At 40.7% G+C, this 22,548-nt stretch overlaps 1 protein-coding gene across 6 annotated transcripts in view; it reads right to left on the bottom strand.

The window, feature by feature from the left end:
• Window positions 1–22,548, bottom strand: part of Gfrl (Glial cell line-derived neurotrophic family receptor-like) — a 557,991-nt gene that overhangs the window by 32,343 nt on the left and 503,100 nt on the right. For 4 of the 6 annotated variants that reach the window (XM_087343770.1, XM_087343769.1, XM_022066846.2 and 1 more), the window contains 3 exons: window positions 14,896–15,023; window positions 9,865–10,338; window positions 2,039–2,267 (listed from right to left, as the gene is read on the bottom strand). In XM_087343770.1, the coding sequence (XP_087199896.1) occupies window positions 2,039–2,267; window positions 9,865–10,338; window positions 14,896–15,023 (831 nt within the window). The remainder of the gene's footprint in view (window positions 1–2,038; window positions 2,268–9,864; window positions 10,339–14,895; window positions 15,024–22,548) is intronic. The other 2 variants (XM_087343772.1, XM_087343773.1) reach the window with 2 other exon arrangements.

Raw genomic sequence — 22,548 nt, 5'->3', positions numbered from 1 at the left:
AAACAGCATAATCAAATTAATGCTGACGTCTTAATTAGGGTACTGACGGGAGGTAGGCGATGTTACACGGGGCGTGCAATTAATTAATCACGAGGTTTATTAAAAAGGGATATTTTTTTTGTAATTTTCCCCAGTCTCGGATATTTAAGTCTGTCATGTCCCGTGTAGCCGAAGTTACCTGTTCGCCAGCCTAACAGCCGTTAGCCTAACTCAGTTTAGGCAATGTTCGACAGAGTCATTAAATTAATGAACAGTGAAGTGAATGTGATAATGTAGGTACTGCGGTTAAAACTATTAAACTACCCAGCAGTTTTGCAAACTGACACAAAACAAAGTTCTCACTGTCTGGAACAATAAGGGCGTCACAGAATCTGATCAATACGGCGTGCGTGTTAGTCACAGACCAACGATAACAGTGCCACGAGGAACAGAACACATAATGAGACGTACCCCTTTCAGCTACTAATGAGGAACTTGTCTTTGAGAACTCAAAGCGCGATAATAATCAGGGCACAAAGACCCTACCTGCGCGTATCAGCGACCCACAGTCGCATTACAGACCTAACAAATGAAAATACCACGGACTGAAATAATTTGGAGGTTAAGACACACAAAGAGTGATATTCCTAATTCTTAAGGAAATATAAATAAGAATATGATCTTAAAACAGGAATTTTAGTGAACAGGATATTCACGTCGATGGTAAAAAAATAATGTTTTAAAAAGTTATATATAATCATTCTGGGTTGACTCTGTGATAGAAAATTCTAAACAGAAAATGCAACAACGATTAAAGAGATTGCTTGTCTGAGAAAATAAAAATAATTTTCAACAAACCTCGTAGGTAGAGTCTCGAAAGTTTAGTTAGGATATTTCAAAGCTTAAGTCGGACGAGAGAAAATTTTTAAACCAACTGGAGGAAAGGAGATTCATGTGAATTTAATATAAATTACTTGATAAGATGACACCATATTTTCGCAATCAAAATGTGGAAGCTGCTGGATGCAAAATATTTCCAATTCGTGGTAAGAATAAGAAGAGTGGGACTTGGGACTTCTGCTGACAATATGACACTATCAGTTTATCAATTAATGATGAAAGACACAAAAACACTATTAATGTCCGATTTATCAGAACAGAATTCAGGAACAGAATTTCAGTAAAAATAATACACACATGCAGATTGGGAAACGTTGGGTAAGCAGATTATATTTCCTCCTGGGATGTTGCACTGTGCAGTTTCTTACGCAATGACCGACGTTTCGGAGAGGCTTGCTGGCATCAAGCATTTGCGAAACGTGAGTTAGTATTTACCAGACTGACTACACGACCCGAAAAACCTAGAAGCGTAGAAATGAAACTTTTGTGAAGCAAGGCATTGACTTCGGACAATCCAAAAAAAGGCACCAGAAATATGGAAATTGGAGCTAATAACGAACGGAAAGTATACGAAATATTTTAGGGGAATGGAACACAGAATATGGTTAAGTTTACTTTCGTCGGTGATGTAAAACTGGTAAATATAATGTATATATGTTTACGTGATATACCTCTCTTTCTAAATTGTAATTTGTTTAACAAAATTAAGAGTAGAATTGAAAACAGATACCCTTGGTACACAGCTTCCATTTCAAAGAATTCAGAAAATTTAAGCTTCTTTAATTGTTTTAGAAACAAAATGTTCGTCATCGTAATAACAAATTCCCGCCTTAGGTATAATTTCGAATGTTACAGCGAAAATTTTCGAGCATGAATGAAGATTTAATTTAATGACACTGAAGACATTTAGACTTCTTGTGACTACTGACCACGTGGTCTCTCCTGAGTAAAGCGTGACGTAGATTTTGGGAAGTATTTACCTGGACAACGTTACGGTAGCGTTTCCTTCCCAGTCCCCTGGTATTGTTTGTGGGCTCTGCTTAGATTACTACTACCCCAACGTTCAGTTCCGTCAGGCTGCGTCATTAAAGAACACAATAACGAGTTACGCACATAAACTCGCCAACCTGTCTTACCTACAGACATTTCTGGTACTTACTTGCAAAGGCAGAATGCGATTTCGAGGCTCCATTTAAGATCCACGGTTCTGTAGAAGTTCTGCAAAGCGTCCATGCAGGCTTCTCGGTTGCAGCGATTGGAATCACAGAAGCGGAGGACCGGCTGCAAGGCGAGCTTACAGCTGAAGTTGCCACTGCACAGCTCCAGGGCCAGATGACACGTGCTCTGGAAGCTGAAGTTCCGTGGTACTTCGCCCTCCTGCTCTGGACCTGCAGGGGAAGCCGACAACGCATTGTCCATGCTACAGCTGCCATGACCACATTCTTACTCACGGGCACCGACTTTTAGAACCAGAAAGTACGAGATTCCTCGTCGCAGACGGAAAGCTGTGGCCACAATGCACCATCTTGTATAAAATAAATTTTGTTCAAATTCCGAAATGCTCTTCGAAGACTTTACAAAATAAAAATTCTCGTTATAAATAAATCAGAAAATTTTTTAATATGTTTTGTGAAGGTTTTGTGACATGCTATTCTCTTGTACATAAAACAGCATAGTTCCACGTTTGTTGAAAGTCGCTTGGCATAACAATCACGAGAAAAATAATAATAATAATAATAATAATAACGGGCGAACACGACATCAGGGAACTGCAGAAGACCGCCATTTTGGGAACTTCATACATCATAAAATAAAATTATATAATACATGTGACACTTGCTAAATACAATATGGATCCCGGAAATAGCTGCTGCCCTATGTACCTTAGGGACAAGGTCTGTCTCGGGTACATGCCCTATAAAGTGGTGAATAGATGGGATGATAATAATAATAATAAGGTAACAACACTCTAGCTGGTAATTTCAGACCTACTTCGATTTAAAATAATTTCTCCAAAAATCTAAATATTGCGCACGGTCACTTTTACTGTTAAATTTAAGCTGCAAGATACAAATTTACGGTAATGAATTTAATGACTTACCTGAAAGACGTTCGCTAGAATACGTGGGCCCCGTTTATTTCTGTCTTAGCCAAGTCTTCGATGAAATCCCGTACATATTTTTACTGGAATATTTTAAATTTGTATTAACTGGTTCCAGAACTGTGTATCATCTCCATCTACCGAACTGTCGGAAGTTCCACAAGGGTCTACCCTCGAAAATATTTTGTTTAATAGTTAACGACATTTATATTAAAATAAAACGCTCTAAATTTCTCGTATTTGCCGAAGATCTGAAAATTTATCATGACATTAAATATTTGAAGATTGTGAATGTCTGTAAGCTGATATTTATTCGGCAATGAGTGGTGCAGTGAGAATTCTATAAAATTTAACAATCAGAAAAACAAAGCATATCTTTCGCACGTAAGACAAACATTATTTGTTTCATTTAATATGTCAGTGATATTTTAATTTTGCGTAACTTCGTAAAAGATTTTGCTGTTATGTTAAATAATAAACGATACTTTAGACGACGGTCTATTTCCTATTAATGTTTTCAACGGAAGTGTCCTGAAGTTCAGAAATTTACCTTTATAAGCCATGCCTGAGGAAATATTTTCGTCACAAATTGTAAATTTATCGTAGTCTTAAATGCGTATTTTGTAAGATAACATCATTATTGGAATCCATTTACTTTTCAGAACAATGAAAAAGGAAACATACGTAAGTAACACGATAGATTTATATTTGTGGTTATAAATACAGTTAATTTATTATAAGAAAACTGAAAAATTACGTCGTGTCATGAGGTAACACATTCTCTAGAAAGAGCTTCAGCGTTATCTCCGTATCAGTAACGCTATCTGTCAGCAACAATCAGTAACGAGGCAGCGAACGACGTGTTACAGAATGAGCGCTGCTATTGGCTTGTTCCAAGTCATGACGGGAAGATCGCGTTTGGGTCTTGAGAAATGTCCTGGGACGGAAATGACGGGATTTTCGTCGCTTATCGTAAAACATTAATGGAATTCTAACGGTAGCTATTCATCACTAACTTCGTACGGGGCAAGGAAGGATGCTCTGCGCTGGTTTACACAAGTTTTCAGCTGTCCCAAGATATGTAAGTTTTGAAATATAACCTAAACTAACTTTACCGCAATACGTTCATTGTTAAAATTTGTAAACAAGTCAATAAACACGATCCACGCAAAGAATTTTAATTAAATTAGGCACAAAATACAAATATACTTTTAGAAGTGGGCAGCGTATGCAAATCCGGTAGATAGAAAAATGCTGTAGACTTCGACAGCCATTTGGGGCTCCGACGGCGGTGGAGACGTCCGTGTTAGTCTTCTCCGTTGTACGGACGTTTCGGAGAAACGCAGTGCCTCCATCTTCATGGATGAACCCACACGGTATTAAAAACCCAGAAGGCCAACGTAGATAAGGCACATACGTTGTCAGAAATTACTTTAAAAAAGTCGGAGAAGCCAAATACGAGCGTTTAACGTTCACGCTGCCAGCTCAGTCCAATCTGCCGCGATCCTTGTTATTCACTCTCTCGAAGATGAAGATGGCGAATTCGAATCTCACATGCGCGAAATTTGTGTGGTTGCGCTCATACGCAAGCTGTTCACCAATCAATTCAGTTTCCGTACGAACTTTCAGCTTCAAATAATTCGACTGCCCGCGTTGTTTGCCACTTTGGATATTGCTTTCAAGCGCCATACTCCCCGAACTGGTTTCCAGTGGGCCAGCCTCTGACAAATATTCCGCGTTTGTCAGTTCAAAACGACAAGTTCACACGTCCAGACATTGCAATAAGGAACAATTAACGATTACACTGACCTCGGGACATCGGGGCACGAATTTTGAACTTGTATGTACGCGCGTTTACACTTAACCATTGTTTTAACAACTGCCACTGAACTGAAATCCGTAGACGGTCAGCGCATCGTCGCCTGCAGGTACGAACGTAATAATCGTGACCGAATGTCCTAAGGGATTTCATATTTGCATCCATGTTTACGTGGCGCTACTGCACAACTTCATATTGCAAGACCACTTGAACAATCAATCATCCGATCGATCGACCGACCGACCAACTGAAGTCGACCTAACCCAGCCAACAAGACCAATGAGCGAACAACTGAAGTAGGATTTGAGGTCCTGAAGGCGACGAGGTAGCCTGAGACAGTCCCTTGGTCCCTGCAGAATCAGAGGCTGAGTCTCTTCCTGGTCCTTCTGAGTGACCAATCGGCGCCAAAACGTCTCTTCACAACAGCAGGAACACAGCGTTTTCAAAAACCACTTGGCAGTAACATCGGCAGCTGAGCTATCGTTTTGAAATTCGCACCAGTCCTTTGCCTCGTGTTCTGAAGGAGGCCAAAGTTCGCTGACTGACGAGAATTCGTTACATAAAATTCGCACTGAGTGGAAACCAAAGTTATACTATGATATGTTTGACTCCGCAGTATGTATATTCTGTTCCTCGCTTCATCCCCCCCTCCACCCTCGACCGTTCACCCCCTCCCCAGCCCAAGTGCATGTGACAGCCGCTAATTATACTTAAAAATATTATAAGCGAACGACGTCTTGACGCTTGGTAATCTCTGACACACAGAACGTCACAATTAAAGAAATTCCTTGTTCTGAAACCTGAATGTTTATTCTTACCACCACCAAAGGCACTAGCGTTAGTTCCAAAGTCGCGTTTTCCATTAGACCTTGCAGCCAGACAAGGGAAAGCCCTTGCTATATAAGACCCTACGCCCGCCCCAAACATCTTTTAATTCTCTTCAACAAGGAATAACACGAACGAGACGAATTAAGAACATCCCCGGTCGAGATTAAATGCATGGAAAATGATTACGCAACCTAAACTGGACTGAGAGGAAATCTGTGATCCCAAATTCCAGGTCTACACAAATTGGCAATTATCAATAAATAACTTACGTAAGGCTTATTGAATTAAAATTTTGCAATTTAATTGTCATCACTTAAAGAGAGAGAAAGTTTAATTGTTTTTAAGTTCGTTTCTCTCTGTGTATCACACTAATTGATTTTTAAAGTAATCTTTCCCTCATTATAAAGCAATGCTCGGTGCACGAAGTGGAGACTTCACTCTTCAAGAATTAATGACGGCTTTTTACGCAACTTTGTCCAGATGGGCGGAAACATTTCCAATTCGTCCAAATTTCGTGGTTTAAAAGGAAGGCGTGGAATGTCTCGCTCACCCGCTCACGGACAGAGCTCTCAGCCGATCTCGTGTGACCCACCACTGAATGGATAAAGCTTGGAGGAGCTGCAATGTGTCGGCAGTGCACAGGCCGTCGTGTTGTCAAACACCCTCGATCTCTGCTTTTGTTTTAAGGCAAGACAAAATATCAGCTTTTTAAATGTTTTATTCCTTACATCCTTACGTGTTTAGAAGACGAGAAAAGAATTCTGATCCGAATGGTACAAGCAATCTTTGAAAATAATTTGCTCTTAACATTTTTGTGAATATAGAACCCAAATGATTGTTTACCGAATTTAGTATCAACGTTTCAGCCGCTACATGCGAATTATAAACTACTGAACTCTGCATACATTATTTTCCATGACAGCGCCGCTCACTGCCAATTTTACAGGAACGTGCACTATTCGACTGAAGAAACTGTACAAAAGAAAAAATGCTGATCACTGACGAAGATCCCTGGGATGTGGCATGTTGCCAATATTGAGTTCCGTATACATACTGAACGCGAATTGCCAAGAACTTTTTTTAAAAACCTATCGTGGTCCACAGCCCACAACATGCAGTTTTTATTTCCATTTTCTGTCATATGGTCATGCCAGTATTTTAGTTTCCTGTTAAATACATTTTTTCGAAAATAAATAAATATTCTGCGGTCACATTCGTTCGCATCTCTTATTGGAAATCCCCTTCACGTTTGTGACATGAAAATATTCGTTCTATAAACTCTATCGTTTCCGAAAATCGGGAACTGCAAGTTTAAAAGGCAGAGAAACACAAGACTTCCGAATACGGAGAAGGGATATTTCATTCGATTAAACTCCTTTAAAAAGGCAGGTTCAGATAAACAAAACAACAAACAATAAGCGCTCACGATTATGCGGATTAGCTTTTCGAGGAAAAACCAATTCACAAGTTGTGCGTTAATCACGAAGAACTTTGCAATGAAACACTTTCCAGAAATACGCGCAATTAATTAACAACTTATTTCTGATTAATTTAGTAATTCTGACAGTGGCTCAGATTATATGGCGACGACTCAAACGATGATTAACAATAAACTGGAAGTGCAGTCCTATGTTAATAGCGGTCGAGGCCAATTTTAAGTCTACCAAAACACTCAATCAGTATAGACGGCCTTCAGACCCAGACGTTAGCCGCCCTAACACGAAGCAGAAATGTCACGTTCTATCATCCAGAAATGTTTCTTATACAAACGCACAGACAGACAGACATATTCTAGTTAGGATTTGAGATTCTCACGGCGGCCGTGTAGTCTGCTACAAGTTTACTGAGAATCTTAGGTCTTGTGATGCAAAGATCACTGACCGAGACCTAACAATTTCTTGGTCCTTCTTCAACACATCCTACATTACCCTCCTTCCATATTCGCATTTATAACAAATCCGCTGCATATTTAGACCTCAAAATTAAAAAGTTCCATATTCCAATAATCATTTATGCGCGAATTAGTTGTTATCTCCGCAGTTCCTTCGGACTGTAGCAAAATTTTCTGCATAACTTCGGAGGCTGACAACAAGCTACGGCCCCAGGCTCTTGGCCGGCACAAACACGGAGAGCGCCGGATCGAATCCCACTAGGATGCATTAACGTACCCTGTCCTCTCCCCGTTGCGTTGTATTTTGGCTGCAAGTCTCGTGACATTCCAAGGAGTCCTACAAGATATCCAAACGTCTCGTTCTTTCGGACACGACAGCCACACAGCCCATCAAAGTTGTAATTAACATATTCTGTCAGCCACTACATTTAATTGCATCTCAAAGACTTAGAATTTCAGCGAAATTTAAAGTCTCAAAAGAAAGTAAGCGGTTTTGTGTGCATTGTAATCACGAAATGCACCTTCACTATTGAAGCGAATTTATTTCATGTGTTGCATGTTGCATCCTATTAGGCTTCAACACAAGAACAAATTCACATTCATTTTGTTGTTCTCTTAGTAAACTAACCTAACCTCTATCAAAGGCCGGAGCACAAGCCACAAATTGTGTTTCTTTCATAACTCTGCTTACATAAGAGTACTTAAGTTAAAGTACGTTATGATTATCACATTCTCATGCTGCGAGAATAAGCGTCCGACTATTCTAAAGTCTACAGCCGCACGGCACTTGCAAGAACTGAGAGAATGAAACAGCAAACACGTACAAAACTTGTCAGTGAAGAGAAGCGTGCCGGATCAAAATGTGGGACTGAGGGTTTGCAGTCTACAAAATCATCCGTCCAGCCCCTGCCATGGGCACCTCCTCACCAACGTAGGGTAACAATTGGACTACACGCTGCTCGTCATAACAAGCAAGGCAATGCGAAATGGGTCTCTGAAATATTATTAGTTGCGGTATCCCCACCGACTGCCTTCGTGTTTCCACGAGTTTTCTCAATTTCTTTATTTGGGGGGGGGGGGAGTTATATTTTACTTTCCCGGGAATAATAACTACAGATCGTTACTAAATCGGAAAATTACTTCAGGAACATGTGAGCCCGACAACATTTAAAAATGACGATCTCAGTTTCGTAAAATAACTGCCGTTCTCATCCCCCCCCCCCCCCACCAAAGGACACGAACTTTTCAAACCCCTGCATAGAAAAGTGAAACTGCATATATTTCATTCTAGTGGTATTTAATTTTGTTTTAATAATTCTACAGTGCCAATACCATATAAAAAAATTAATAGTCAATTCGCAGAATCAATTCACAACTCTCAAAATTTTGTACGCCAACCTCTTAAAACATCCTCCGTCACGCGTCTAGCACGCGACCTTAAGCCGACCACAATTAAGGGCGCTTCTTCTGAAACGAACATTGAACAGCGGTTTCCTTCTCGAGCGTTCCTTTCACGACCTCCGTGGTTCTTGATGCCGACACTGACTTCCACGCAGAGAATTATCTTTTGCTCTGAAACTGCTTAAAAACAATTCCCCCGTTCGTAAGGCGCGTGTAAGTAGTTCCGAGAAATTCTGAAGCCACAAAGCACGCCCGTTCTTTACTCTAAAGAAAAGCCATGATTTTATCGTGAGAATAGTCTGTGGCGTAGTCTTTTATAGTGAATGTAAATAATGGACATGCAAGCGTAAAAGTCTCCGGAATTCGTGATTATAAATACAAACCTAATGCCAAAGTATAGGGCCACTGGATATTTTAAGCTATTTACAAGAACATATCGAAACATAATCTTGGTTTTGCATAAAACGACTGCAGAGTCACATTTTATGGATTATGATCACGAAGAATTTCTAATACCGTTGTGTTTGAAGACGGAATTCTTTTTAAAGTAATGATTACAACTTGAAATAAAGTAATTCAAACTTCAGAGAAAATACAATTAAGAATGCGTATTCTTCATGCAAACAAGACACAAAATATAAAATTCCCATCCATGGGTCGTTGTGCGGGGACACACAAGGCAGTAAGGGGCTGGACTTGGTCGTCGTATCTGAGTACGCACTACAAATTGCTTGGGGAACAACGCAAACGCCCTTTAACATCTGGAGCTGGTCACACACAGAACGGGCACCAAAGCCGCCTTCGACTTAAAAAGGTGTCTCGATCGTGCGGACAAATTTCGTTCCCCAAGCAATCTGCCTGGCGGGTGGCTTCACTGGTGGTGCAGGCGGAGTGGAGGACAGCAGATACATTCACAGGAAAATGTTTATGCAATGGGATACATACTTGAATGCACCTTTGCGTTCTCTGGAGTGATACTAGGCGCTCTCGCTTCTTCGTCTCCGTCAAATAGGGTGTTGTTCCATTGTAGTTCGTGCCTTAGGGCGTTATTATCCTTCTGAGCGGCGCCTCTAACGCCAACTAGAGGATTCTCTAACTGAGACTCAATGGGCGTCGCGTTTCCAGAGGAAACCACCTTAACTGAAATTGACCCCGAATAGGAAGAAGTCAGTTTGTCATCTGGTTCATCGTAATCTAGAGCGATATCTTCTACTGACAGATGAGTGTCTGTGTGCGTAGCCAGATGATTGGGGGGTAAGTGCGAGAGGCGTGGACGTAGTGTGTTGCCCGGGAACAGAAAGTAGGGGTACAAGTTGGTTGCGGGGGGAAAGACAGTGTCCCGGAAAATTCCTTGCTCGGGGTCATATGGATAGAGTGCAGAGTCTGTGCCGGACAAATCAAAGGAGGCTGGTAGAACGTCTGAAACCAAAACAGCAGGAAAAGAAACCATCAGTGCGGTGCTCACAAAGTGAACGAGTATCATGCAAGTGCAGAGTTGCGCGTTACACATGAAGAAGTGCCGCCAGTTGCTTGGAGAAGCACCAGGGGCGCACATTCTTCGCGTGGAACGTCACAAGATTCTAACAGCTATGATCTACACGTCTACAACGACAAATTCCTTGTCTCGTCAATCGAGACAAGGACATACAACGTTCTTGTGCTTTTCAACTACGTTTATCGCCTGGGAATGGAAAAAGGGTTCAAGTCCACATGCAATTGCTCTATAATTGTTTCCGTATTTCTGCTCATCTCTCAAACTACAAGGAAAACTAATGACAGTTTTCAATTCTGCGCGTTGTGACGTTGGTCACACTGCTTCGGGGTTGCACTATCTCGAAATAGAATAAAGTTAAGTCGACGTATAAAGTGTGCATTAATCTACTCTGTAAACAGAAACATTTTTCACTCGAGCACAACATATTATAATGTCATGTTTCGAGGCGGTTTTTCGTCCGCGTGTTCCAACAGGTCGACATATTTCAGTCCACTGAGATATGCAATTAGAAGGCAATTACTCGTAAACATATTTCATTGTGAACCAGAAATCGATTTTAGTTGCCGAGTACAGAGCGGGACCCTCAGCGGGTCCAAATTTCGACGTTAACAATAATAAACGAAACTCAACACGATGTGCGGAACACACCCGAATACGCGTACCGAAAGATTTAATCACATCGGTTGATTCGTAACGGAGAAAAATATTTTCTATTTTGAATGTTGAAATAGGTACTTTATTTACAGGCCTAATTCAATCGCATTTTAAGAGAATTGATATTGAATAATACCCAATTTCTCTTGGATTACGGGTCGGATATTTTTTTTCCATTTATAGACACTTCACTGGACTGTGTCTTTTGAAAAAAAGACCAGCGCATTTACAATTCATTCTTGTAATAACTCGCGGACTGATATCTGTGCCTGCTTTTTTAAGTATGGTCTATCGTATCATAAGATAACATTCTGATAAGACATCGACTATTGGAAAATACATGTTCGAGATGTAATCGAAAGAAATGGGGTGTCATTAAATATAGATTCCGATTGAAATATGATTGAACAGTAAATAACTTACCAAACAAAATCGATTTCTTCTGTAAAGTATCACCCGAAGTGAATCTTTCGGTACAGATGTTAAGACTTACTGCATTTAAATCCACAGAGCTATTCATTTTAATAATTGTCTTTTTAAAAAATACTTCTATTTTGCGTGACGGAAACACGTGGGATGCGAAGATTCCAGCAAGTCAGCACCCCACCTGCGTGTGGGCGTCAGCGAAGGCAAAATATTGGTGCAAGCGAGAGATTACTTTGCAATATGAAGAAAGAGTAAAATGCCAGAAAGCAAAACTTTCGATTTATAACATGTTACAGCAACTATCTCTTCACTAAACGTCGTTTAAAAATGTAAGAATGAGGTTAGATTAAAAAAAGTATGTAAGGATGTACACAAGACAAATATAACAATAAATCAGAAGAAATACAGCGAATCCGAGGTTTTCATTAACTTACCCTCACACACACAGACTTGTTAGTTAACGTCTCATTCATTTGTAACCAACGAAGATAAACTTCAGGCAATAAACAAAAACTTATACTCATTACGTTTATGCTACTTAAAAAAATAATATGTTCCTAAGATTTATACGAGTATTAAATACGACATACTATATATTTATAGAAAATATATCCGAAACGTCGTCAATTCTGCCTACGTAGCGCAATCGTTCAGAAAAAGGATCGCATTACGTGAATATTTTTGTTAGGATCACAAACAACGTGTAGATTGTGCAAACGTAATTGCAAACACACGGCCTACGAACCAGGACAAATGATGTTTGTAACTCCATCCCTGTGACAGGTCAGAGGATACGAAGGCGTGACAAGAAATGAATGGAACGGGTACTTACAGAGACACGATCGATTCATCGTGAATCAACTTCGTTCCCCAACACCGGGAAGTGTATTCTGGTAATACTGATTGCAACTAACAAACAGAACAGACACTTTCGGGTCCAACTTTACTAACATGGTCAACGTAAGTAGGAAAGTGAAGAATTAAGATATGGCGGATTTCACTGTCATCATTTAACGTCCGTTTATTAATTAATTTAGTAGTTAATTTAGCTTATTTTTTATAGTACAGACTAATCACAATAACAACGTAGCGCGACGTCATTCGTGATCGATCAGCCACAGGTACAGAATTTTGTTAATTATTACTTTAGGTTAACGAAGTAGTAACTTGAAATTCGACGAAATTATCGCTAGTTATTGTTCCGAAGAAGAGCGGAACGCACATAATATATTTCAATTCTTAGGCTTACAAAGCGTAATTGCACATAACGGAGTAAAATTCTCAACGCTCAGCACAATGGCGCGACAGCATTTCAGGCTGTTTGCCCCTGAAACAACTCGTTTCTGATGCAGCTGTAACCGAGTACACCTAATAAGCGCAGTCCTCATTGAGAAGCCAGAAAATATCCTCCTTTTAAGCATAAGGTCATTACGGATAACCTGCGTCCTTTCCCTTAATTTAATGTTATTAATCCTTCCAAGCCTAGAACTCGCACGTGGCCTCGTCTAGTCAGGCCTACGGAGAAAATAACCAGCGATTATAAATAATCCATTACTCTTTATACGTGTTTGAATATAACCCAATATTTTTGCAGTTGCTCAGTGCATTTAATTGTAAATATTCTTCTGAATTCCATTTACAAATCAATACTTTCCAATCCTTTGCCTACGAGATCCTCTCTTCAACTTACAGTTTCCTCACGTCTCAGAATGTGGCTCCAGCCTTATTCTTTATTACACGTGGGGACCGTTCCCTGATCTATATTTCCCCTAGCACCCTTCCATCTCCAGACGCCCATTTTCCACCATCCCACACATCTTCCAGCCTCTAGGGTACGTACTTCTATATGTAATTTCTCTTCCCAACTACTTCCAATTCATTGCAAAATGCCAGTTATCTTTTCTCTTTCATAGCTTCTTATCCACCCCCCCCCCCTCCAAATTCTCCGTCTTTCTAATTCCTGTTTTATTTTTGAGACTTTTCCCTTTTTCTAAGCTTTGTTCTTCTAATGCACCTGCCAATAAGCTAACACCATTGATTTCTCACGGTCTCCGCCAATATCTAAGGACTCGACACAACACAACACAACAACCTCCTTCTCCTTATTGGTTCTTCCCGGTTATTTCGCACACGCCATTTGCAATAACAGTGCAGGCATTTAGTTGTGCGATAAACATTATTGAGAAGCACAAAGAATCCATTTTAGCACGGCTATTTATGCAACAGTGACATTAAGCACAAATTACGGTTTCCGTGTGAAGAATTCGACGTCAGAAGAAAGCACAAACAATGACAACAATTTTTTCCTTCACAAATTAACATCTTCAAATTGCATTAATAAAAAAGCTAAACTGTGAATTTATCATTACTCAGTCGTGTAGAATTACAATATCTATCAATAAAATATACAAAAATTGTGAACTGACTGTGCGTAAGGTGTATTTTAATTACGACAGGCATAAGGAATATTTCGAATTCCCACTGAAATACATTGTCACCGAAAGTTTACACACGCTAGAAGGAAAGGAACGAAAGACACTGCAAACACAAGAGGTCGTCGACTCCTCAGGTTGACGTCTTGGAAATAGTAAATTAAATATGCATGAAAAAGATTCTGTCATTTTTACGAAAATGACATTAATGTAGGGACGGATTCACACTTCTGACTGTGGAGGGAGCAGTCCAGAGTACATGAAACGTCTTCACTCAGTAGGCCTACAATTAACTTAAGAGTTCGTCAGATTTTCGCCTTCTTCTAAACAATGCGAGAAGTGCAGTGAAGTTAGATAAAGGACAGATCGAAATTATGCCAAGTCAAAGAATACGAGAGAGGATTTTAAAGAAACAAGCGTCGAGTGGGGAGGAATCAGACGCCGACACCGACATGCAACAAGCTGGCGAAGATGGCCGACATGCTCAGCGTAAAGAAACAACAGAGAAACACACGAAAACAATTTCTGGAAACTGGCAAAAATGTTGGTTTCTTCTGAGCATCAAAATACGTGTTTTAACACTGGAACTCCCAGCTTACAAATGCGAATATGATTCAGTTACTGCCTGAAATTCGAACGATGCAAGTGGAAAACAAAACTTCAATCAATAACTTGATCAATTATATGAACAAAATGGCAATTGCGAATAAGTGTGTGTAGTGTGTGTACACACATACACACAAACACACAAACAAACAAACAAACAAACATAACACACATTTAAAATGGAAAGGCACTGAAAACTCACATTACATATTTCATTACAGTGCACATGTACACACTCAGAAGAAAATAAGTAAACTCTTCAACGTTGTCATTTACAACAAAACTAAGATAAGAAATTCAGTTCTGTATAAACGAAAATAAGCACGGGCTGGCAAGGGAGAGAGAGAGAGAGCGGTCACTTACCCACGCAAGGATTGTGGTTCACGATGCTGAAGATCCTGTCGCATCGGCGCTTCATGTGATTGTTCGGGCAGATGCAGCCGAACATCGGCGACAACCTGAGCCTGTTCCACGCATCGTGGCACAGGTCCCTGAAACACGAAGACGACTGCGATTGGATTAAACCGAACTTGCGACGGGCCACTCATCATCGCGTCTGAAACATTGCGACCGGAGACAGCCGACAACCTGGAACACGCCACGGACTGCAAAGAAAACCCAAGGCAGCCAGCGAGGACTCCGTTTCGTCTGTTTGGATTTCCGTAAAATAATCAGTCCTAGAAAAAGTTGGCAGGAGAAGTAACCTCAAATTTAAGTCTCTGACGTAGTGGGTATGCGCGACAAATTTTATTTTTAAGAACATTAATAAGAAAAGAGCATCAAGATGCCTCCTCCTAAATCGGGATGTTAAGAAATGAAATCACAGTCAGTATGCCACTAATAATCTTGTTCAACCTAACGCAGCGAATTCTCTTTGAATTCTCTCAAATTCTGATTAGTGTTCCGGCGTAACAGAGTTCGAGCCAAGGAGCGTATTCAATCTTTGAGCAAACGAGGCCACTGCAAAAACCCAAAAGGCGACTGATGAAGAGTGGAGGAGAAGAATAAGAACGTAATGTACCGAATCAAACCCAGGGTTTTTAGACCTTGTGAAAGAAGCTAATCAATTTCCTAGTGAAAATATAGCTTCGAGTCCAATAGCACACCGAGATTTTAAACACACTGGAATCGTGATTCAAAACTGTCACATAATTTTTAATGAAAATAAATAACTGCTGTTTCTGATTATTTACTAATAATGTTAATAAATGTCAGTTCATAATGGAATTTTAGGGAGACAAATTAACTACTCGAACATCTAAGTGAAATGGTGTTCACAGTTGTTACGCAATTGATGAGACGAATTTTAATATTCTGCATCAGAATAAAGTTAGAGCACACACATTAATACCTTAAAAGGTAGAGTTAACAAATATAATTTCATATAATTTTATCTATGTTTCACGTTTCTTGAAGAACAGTTATGATAAGTAAATTTAATAAAACTTCTGAAGCATTTTCAGTGCATACTATACGAAAACTACTTAGAGGTTTGTATAGTACAAATTGCTTTAATTCGAATGTATAACTCTTTGTATGGATTTATCTTAAACATCTGAAAGCAGGGCACATATTGTGGGCGAATATTCATGTTCTAAGACGGTGGAGGTTGCGTACAAGAAGGAACGTAAACATTTTGAAAACTCGAGATTTTACGAGGCACGTAAGACTTCAATTTAGATGGTATCGTTTGTGGTGAGTGGAATTGCCCTTTTCTATGGCCCCAATAATAGATCATTATCAGTCCCTTTTTATGGTTGCCTTCGAACACTGGACGAAAGCTATAATACTTAAAAAAAGAAACACGCCCATTTCATAAGGTCACGACACTGGCATGGCAACTGAAGTAACTTTATGATGAATGCTCGTAAGAGCAGATCGAATGCGTTTCAGTAGAAACAAAAGTTTGATCACCGAACCCTACAGGCAGATAAATTCGAGGATATAATGCAGGGATTCATCAGCTGTTCTGATGATGTTCAAACATCGAAACGACTGCAGTAATCTTGTGGGCACTGCAAATGATCAGACAGGAAGCTTAAGGCTTGTTGTCCGATGGAACAATTTAATGTCTCACGATTTTGTTATGCTGTTATTCGCGTTACGATGGGTTGGAAATGTAAACGTATTTACTTTGAGGAAGACGCAGAAAGTTAGACTGTCGTTTCAATTGTGGTTTAATGCGGAAAACTTTCGTGCCTCTATCAGCTACTGCCATACAGAACATAGCATTGAAGACCTCGATTAAATCTGAGTTTAAGACTGGCAAATTTCGACATCGTTAAAACTATGTTTCGGACCCTTTAAAGCACAGTGATTACTGATTGCTCTCAATAACACTGATCTCTTTTCAAGAGTCGATTGTGGGTTTGTAGGATTGTAATGCTGTATAATCTAATGTCGCAGGTGGTTATCAACGATTCGAAAGAACGTATCTCAAACACCCTCGGGATATGTAGGTGATATATTCCTCCGAAACGCTGGCAACCACACACAAGAATATACACGACGTTACAACCCACAGAACCACAGTCGACATAATCACCTCCGTGAAAACCTCAGAACTTCGATGTTTCCAAGATTATTCCAATCAAAATGTCTCTAGAAAGTAATTTTCCTCTGGGATGTTGCGCCTCGTAGTCTAGTATAAAATGACCGACGTTTCAGACGTACTTACTGCCTTCATCAAGGCGATACATGGCGCATCATGCTAAAAGACATTCTCATATTGGCCGACGTGAGAACCTCGCTTCAATGTCATGTTCTTCAATAATTTTAAAAGTGACAACAGGTGAAAAACATGAAATATTATGATCGCGCACAACGTTCGTCACTTTTCAGACAGATCATGTTCATGCAATTATATTTTGGGACGAGGGAGGGTGTTGAAAGAATAACTTTTCGTCTTTCTTGCTTTCTGCCAAATAAAAGCAAATCATCGTATTAAACTGCTCTGGCGTTACGGAAACCTGAGTGTACATTTTTACCGTAGAAGAACGAGCTCAAGGGCAAAAATAACTCGAGCTGGGGACACAAAAGTATCCCGAAAATGTCTGACACGCATGTTTATGCTACTTAATCGTTTTTACAAATTTTAATTAATGTAAGAAATAACGACTGGAACAATGGATGGACGCATAGTTATGAACATTTCTCACAAAGAATAAGGTAAATTATAAAATGCACTCCGAAATTACATCGGCTGTTCTGAGACGAAGAAGCCTCCTATCATAACAGAGACACCTGAAAGATGACTTTCGGCACAGAATACGTTAGAACGGAGGAAACGTGTGGAGTTTGGCAGCGATTCATCGAGTGGGGAATAAATTTCTACGCACCCTGTAGCAACCGCTCTACGCCACATCAAGTAGCACTCGACAAGAAAAGTGGATGTCACATGGCAGTTCTGTCGATCCATAATTTTTCTTTCTGTGTTTTATGAGGCAAAAAAGAGATGGGGATCCCAACACCAGGTACTGGGTTCTTTTATGGGCGCACATGCTGTGTCCTTTAGATTGGAGGAAGTTCGGGTTTGTCTGCGTGTGCAGTTTATTCCAATGGGCACGTTAACTTCGCTAAAATAAATCTGGCTGATACTTGCCCTTAATCAACACCGCCGTCGCATTATGACGGTCACCTATCCATCTAATCAAGTTCTGGCCAGCTACCATCCAACCCACATTTCCATTCATCCAGCTCCACGATGCAGATGTAACTGAGAAAAAGCCAGATATACACGTGCTCAAGGAATTATGGACGATTACTGAACAGCTTAGGGCTAGCGCGCACGAGAGGTTTTTCCTGTGCACGCGGACGGTGAAATAAACGCATTTTCTGCGTTTTCTTTTCAGTTGGGAGATGGATTTTGTGGAGACAGTTGGCGTGTGCTCTAGGCTGATAGGTCGAGGTAAAGATTTTGTTGACACTGTCGCTGTGTTAGCTTCTATTCGCAGTTTCCCCTTCAGCTTTTGTCATTGTACTCCGATGTCGCCGAACTGTCCTTTTCTCCTGCTCCGTTATACATAAAATGGTCGCCGTGCGGCTGTTTCACCGCTCGTGCGAGCGCACACGTAGGGTTGTTCGTGTTCTTCTGCCGCCGCCAGCCTCTGTGCGGCCATAGCACCGCATGGAAAGTGAAGCATGCGGTAAAACTACCGCGCATGCGCTCGCTTACCACGGAAACAGCGCGTTCCATCAATGCGGCCCGAACCGATAGTCGCCTTCTTCAACTGGCGATCAGAAAAAAGGTGTCACCTCATCAATAACGGGTTTTAAATAACCCTGACTGACTTTAGATCTATTGGGGGGGGGGGGGGGAGTGTCCCCCCCCCCTTATGTTACTATACCAGGAAAACCTTGGAGAAACAGAAAAATACGGGACAAATTTGCACAGCGATTTCATCGTCTCGCGACATTCTCCCGGGACTCTACGCGATCCACAGCGCTTCATGTATTATTCATGAGCGCAAGCCTTGACTAATTCATCGACTCTCCTTCCTTCAGTTTGCTGGCAGCAGCCAACCTGTACCACAGCAAGGCCGTTTACGTCGATGAAGATTAGTTACGGGATGTGCCGGCCGGTCGGGCTGGCCGCCGCGCTGTAGACGCCACAACAGCGCGGTCCCTAGTTCGAATACCGCCAGTGTCTTGTCCTGTGCAGGTGGTCATACCAGTTACGGAATAAAAATAAGATATTCTAAGATGATTACCTCTTCGCTGATAGGAAAAGGGGCCGTATCGTCGGGGCTGTAATGTCTGAAACATTCACAATACCATCCTTCCCCTTGAAAAATAAGCTGTCTGCATTCTTAAACTTTTAACTTTTTAACCAATTTACAAATGTTCTAGAAAGCTTTTATGGACGTCATATCAACTGGAAGCCACTGGGTATTTCTTATATAAACGGATGGCCCACAAAGTAATAACTTAGGAGTGGCACTAACAATACTTAATAGAGGACATTGCTACCTTGCATGGCGAGAGTTTAATAGAAATAAAAGTAACAATCTGCAAATTATTTAAAATGAATTTGGGCAAGAATTATGATTCCAGAGTTTTATGACACCAAATTTGATATGAGTCATGTGTGGGCTTGAATAACACTGACAAATACTTTGTGGTGATATTTTCGTTGAAAGTGAACGAAGCTTAGAAGTCTTTTCCCAAGAGTTATCTTCGCGAATGACAAAATATTTCGCTAGAATGCGGGAACACCGAATGAGAAATAAACAAAAGGATTCGGGGCTTTTAGATACTTTATACACACGTGTGTAGCACCAAAATGCGAAGAAATTCACATATGACAGTCAAAAGCAGTACCGCGTATTGAGAGGAAAACCATCTCCATTAAGGCAGTTATTAAACAAGTAGATTAATTAATTTTTCTCATGATTAAATTGTACTTAGCTTATTTAGTAGAACAATTAACATTTCTCACGGATAAATTTAAAACCAAACGCCGGCTGATGGACTGAGAGAGAAAGACAAGACATTCCCTGTCAGATGTGCCTCGCCGCTGTTAAGGAGATTACTACGTTTAACTTTAAATATAAACTGGAACAGAAAGGGCGGTGCCTATCGATGGAGGGGGAGTATTAAGTTGTCCAGTTACGTACGGGTTATGTATGGCAGATTACTTCGTTCTTGTCCATAGTTTGCACAGTTAAGATTCGTGAAACTAATCCCAAAACTTCATACATGTCAAGAATACTGGACGGACACGATATAATTATCCGGGTAAACGAACAAGAAACTCAGACAAATCGTTTGACGGACAACGAGGATCTAGGCATAAATCCTTGCAAAGATCTGTGTTTAGCTGCAAAGTTTGCGTCAGTAGAGACCCGTCCTGCTCGTAACATGTGCTCATCACGAACAGCGTACTCAGACAGTCCTTACCTCTTCAGATAAATACAATCTTAATCAACAAGACAAAGTACCAAAATTATTTGTACCTACCTTCAGTACTTTAATATAACTCGCCTCATTAATAAACTCCCTGTGATCAAATACAAATTTCACCACTGTGTTCATAAATTATTTTATTTAACCCTACTTAACGCAAAGCATCGCAGAAGCTGATCACAGAATCCAGTCCCGGGCCACTTAATTTATGTTGACAGCTTCCATTTTACTGATTCCTTCAATCTTCGCCCACGTGTCATATGTGGTCTGTTCGTCTGAAGTTTTACAAACAAAATTCTACGTAGGCCTACCTTTAATCAACCTCTACAATAATTATCGCGTAGCCTGGTTTCCAAATATAAAGGGGAATTAATAATAAGTTTATAATTTATTTCTCGTGATACTGTGACGCCCTTTTTACACTGCAGAAGTACCATGGATTGTAGTGGTCTCCGGAAATAGTTTGAATGTTATTTAAGGCGTAAAAAATGTACGTGAGTGAACGTTTCACAAAAAATACACATATTACGCGTTGCATTCAAAATGTGCGTCTCATGAAATTTTTGTGTCTTCAATCTTCGCCCACGAATGCGCAGAGTTGCTCGTGTGTGTGAGACGCAGTACAATGGTTTTCAGAACCCACGTGCACCCCACTAAATATCTGTCATCATATTTCGTTAAAAGCTAAATTAATGCAGATTCCAATATCCTCAATATAAAAACAGAAGTCTGGTTATCTCAAGTACAGTAAGAAACTTAAGTATGACAGATATTTAACATTTATACTTTCGGGATTCACATGGCATCGTTTCGAGAACCACCACTCCCGTTCTTATCCTCGGCCAAATCTCCGTTCTGAAGTCCAACCGCTGTCGGAAAGCCTTCGGAACAAACTGCTTCTAACCGAGCGCTGTAATCTGTACAATGGCCACAAAATGCTTAGATGTGGGTTCACTATTTGTACACGTCCGCGGCGGTAAAGGAATAAATTGATCAGAAGGCCCTAGACAAATAAATGAACATTTAAACACATTCTTACAGACCAGAAGATGTACAATTCTTCAGATACTCCGGTTAATTTTCCTACATTTATTAACACGCCAGTTCCTGCAAAGGAGATCCCACGTCTAACCTGGTGACTGAATGAAAGGAGGACACGTGTGTCACGTGGGGTTACCGGAGTGACGAAGAAGGGAATGCCTGGCGTTGGAACAGCTATTTGTCACGGGCTACACCAAGGAAAAATCAGACCTGACGTTGGAAACCAATTAAGAATGTCGCCCATTCCATTGTGGTCCGCTATAGGGAGGTAGAATGACGACCGGGAGGTGAGATAGGTCAGACTTCGTAGTCCATCACCCTGTGACGCCTCTGCCGCCAAGGGCACTGCTCGACACATCGAAAGCATTGGAACTATAATAAAAACTGCTCCGTGAAATTTGTTGAAACAGAGCAACTACTCACGGATGCAAAACTGTAGTTCTCAGAAGATAACATTTTCGTCACATTCCTTCAACTATGCCGCGTTTATTCCACGACGTTTTTAATAACAAGATCATAGAAGGTTCGACCGCATTATTAATGCCTCCGAGTGGTCTGACTAAACTGAAAAGCAACTTCGCCCGAAAATCTCTCTAGCACTTGTAAAATAATGTCGGCGTTCGACTATGCTCGCGCGCACACATTAGAAATCATTTCGTTACGCTCAGTGAAGTCTCTCGTATGGTCTTCCGTGGTGGTCTGATACAAAATTTCCTCCACGCGGCCAAAAGCTCTCTGCTCCCAGGCTATGGGACAAGTCGTATCCTTCTGGAACGGCTACTCCTTGGTATCGCGAGGAGTAGAAACCGTGTGCGATCCTGGAACCAAAAGCTTCGTCGGGGTTGGGCTGGCAAGTGAGTTTTCCTGTTATTACAGCATCCGGGTCCTACAGACGAAGGGCAACGGCACACGAGCGATAACTGAATTTGCCATTCATTCATTCATTCACCAGAGAATGACGTAGTTTCAGAGCTGGTCTATTCAGAAATCGCAGATTTATTCAGTTCCAGAAACAAGAAAGATATTTTTACCGTGGGTGAAAATTGTATTTGACAAAACCTAAAATGCCTT

Source organism: Zootermopsis nevadensis, unplaced genomic scaffold (assembly GCF_977971745.1).
Source record: "Zootermopsis nevadensis isolate Lab colony 2312 unplaced genomic scaffold, Znev_1.0 Znev_ptg000006l, whole genome shotgun sequence".
Taxonomy (NCBI): domain Eukaryota; kingdom Metazoa; phylum Arthropoda; class Insecta; order Blattodea; family Termopsidae; genus Zootermopsis; species Zootermopsis nevadensis.
This window is presented reverse-complemented; position numbering and strand designations above follow the sequence as displayed.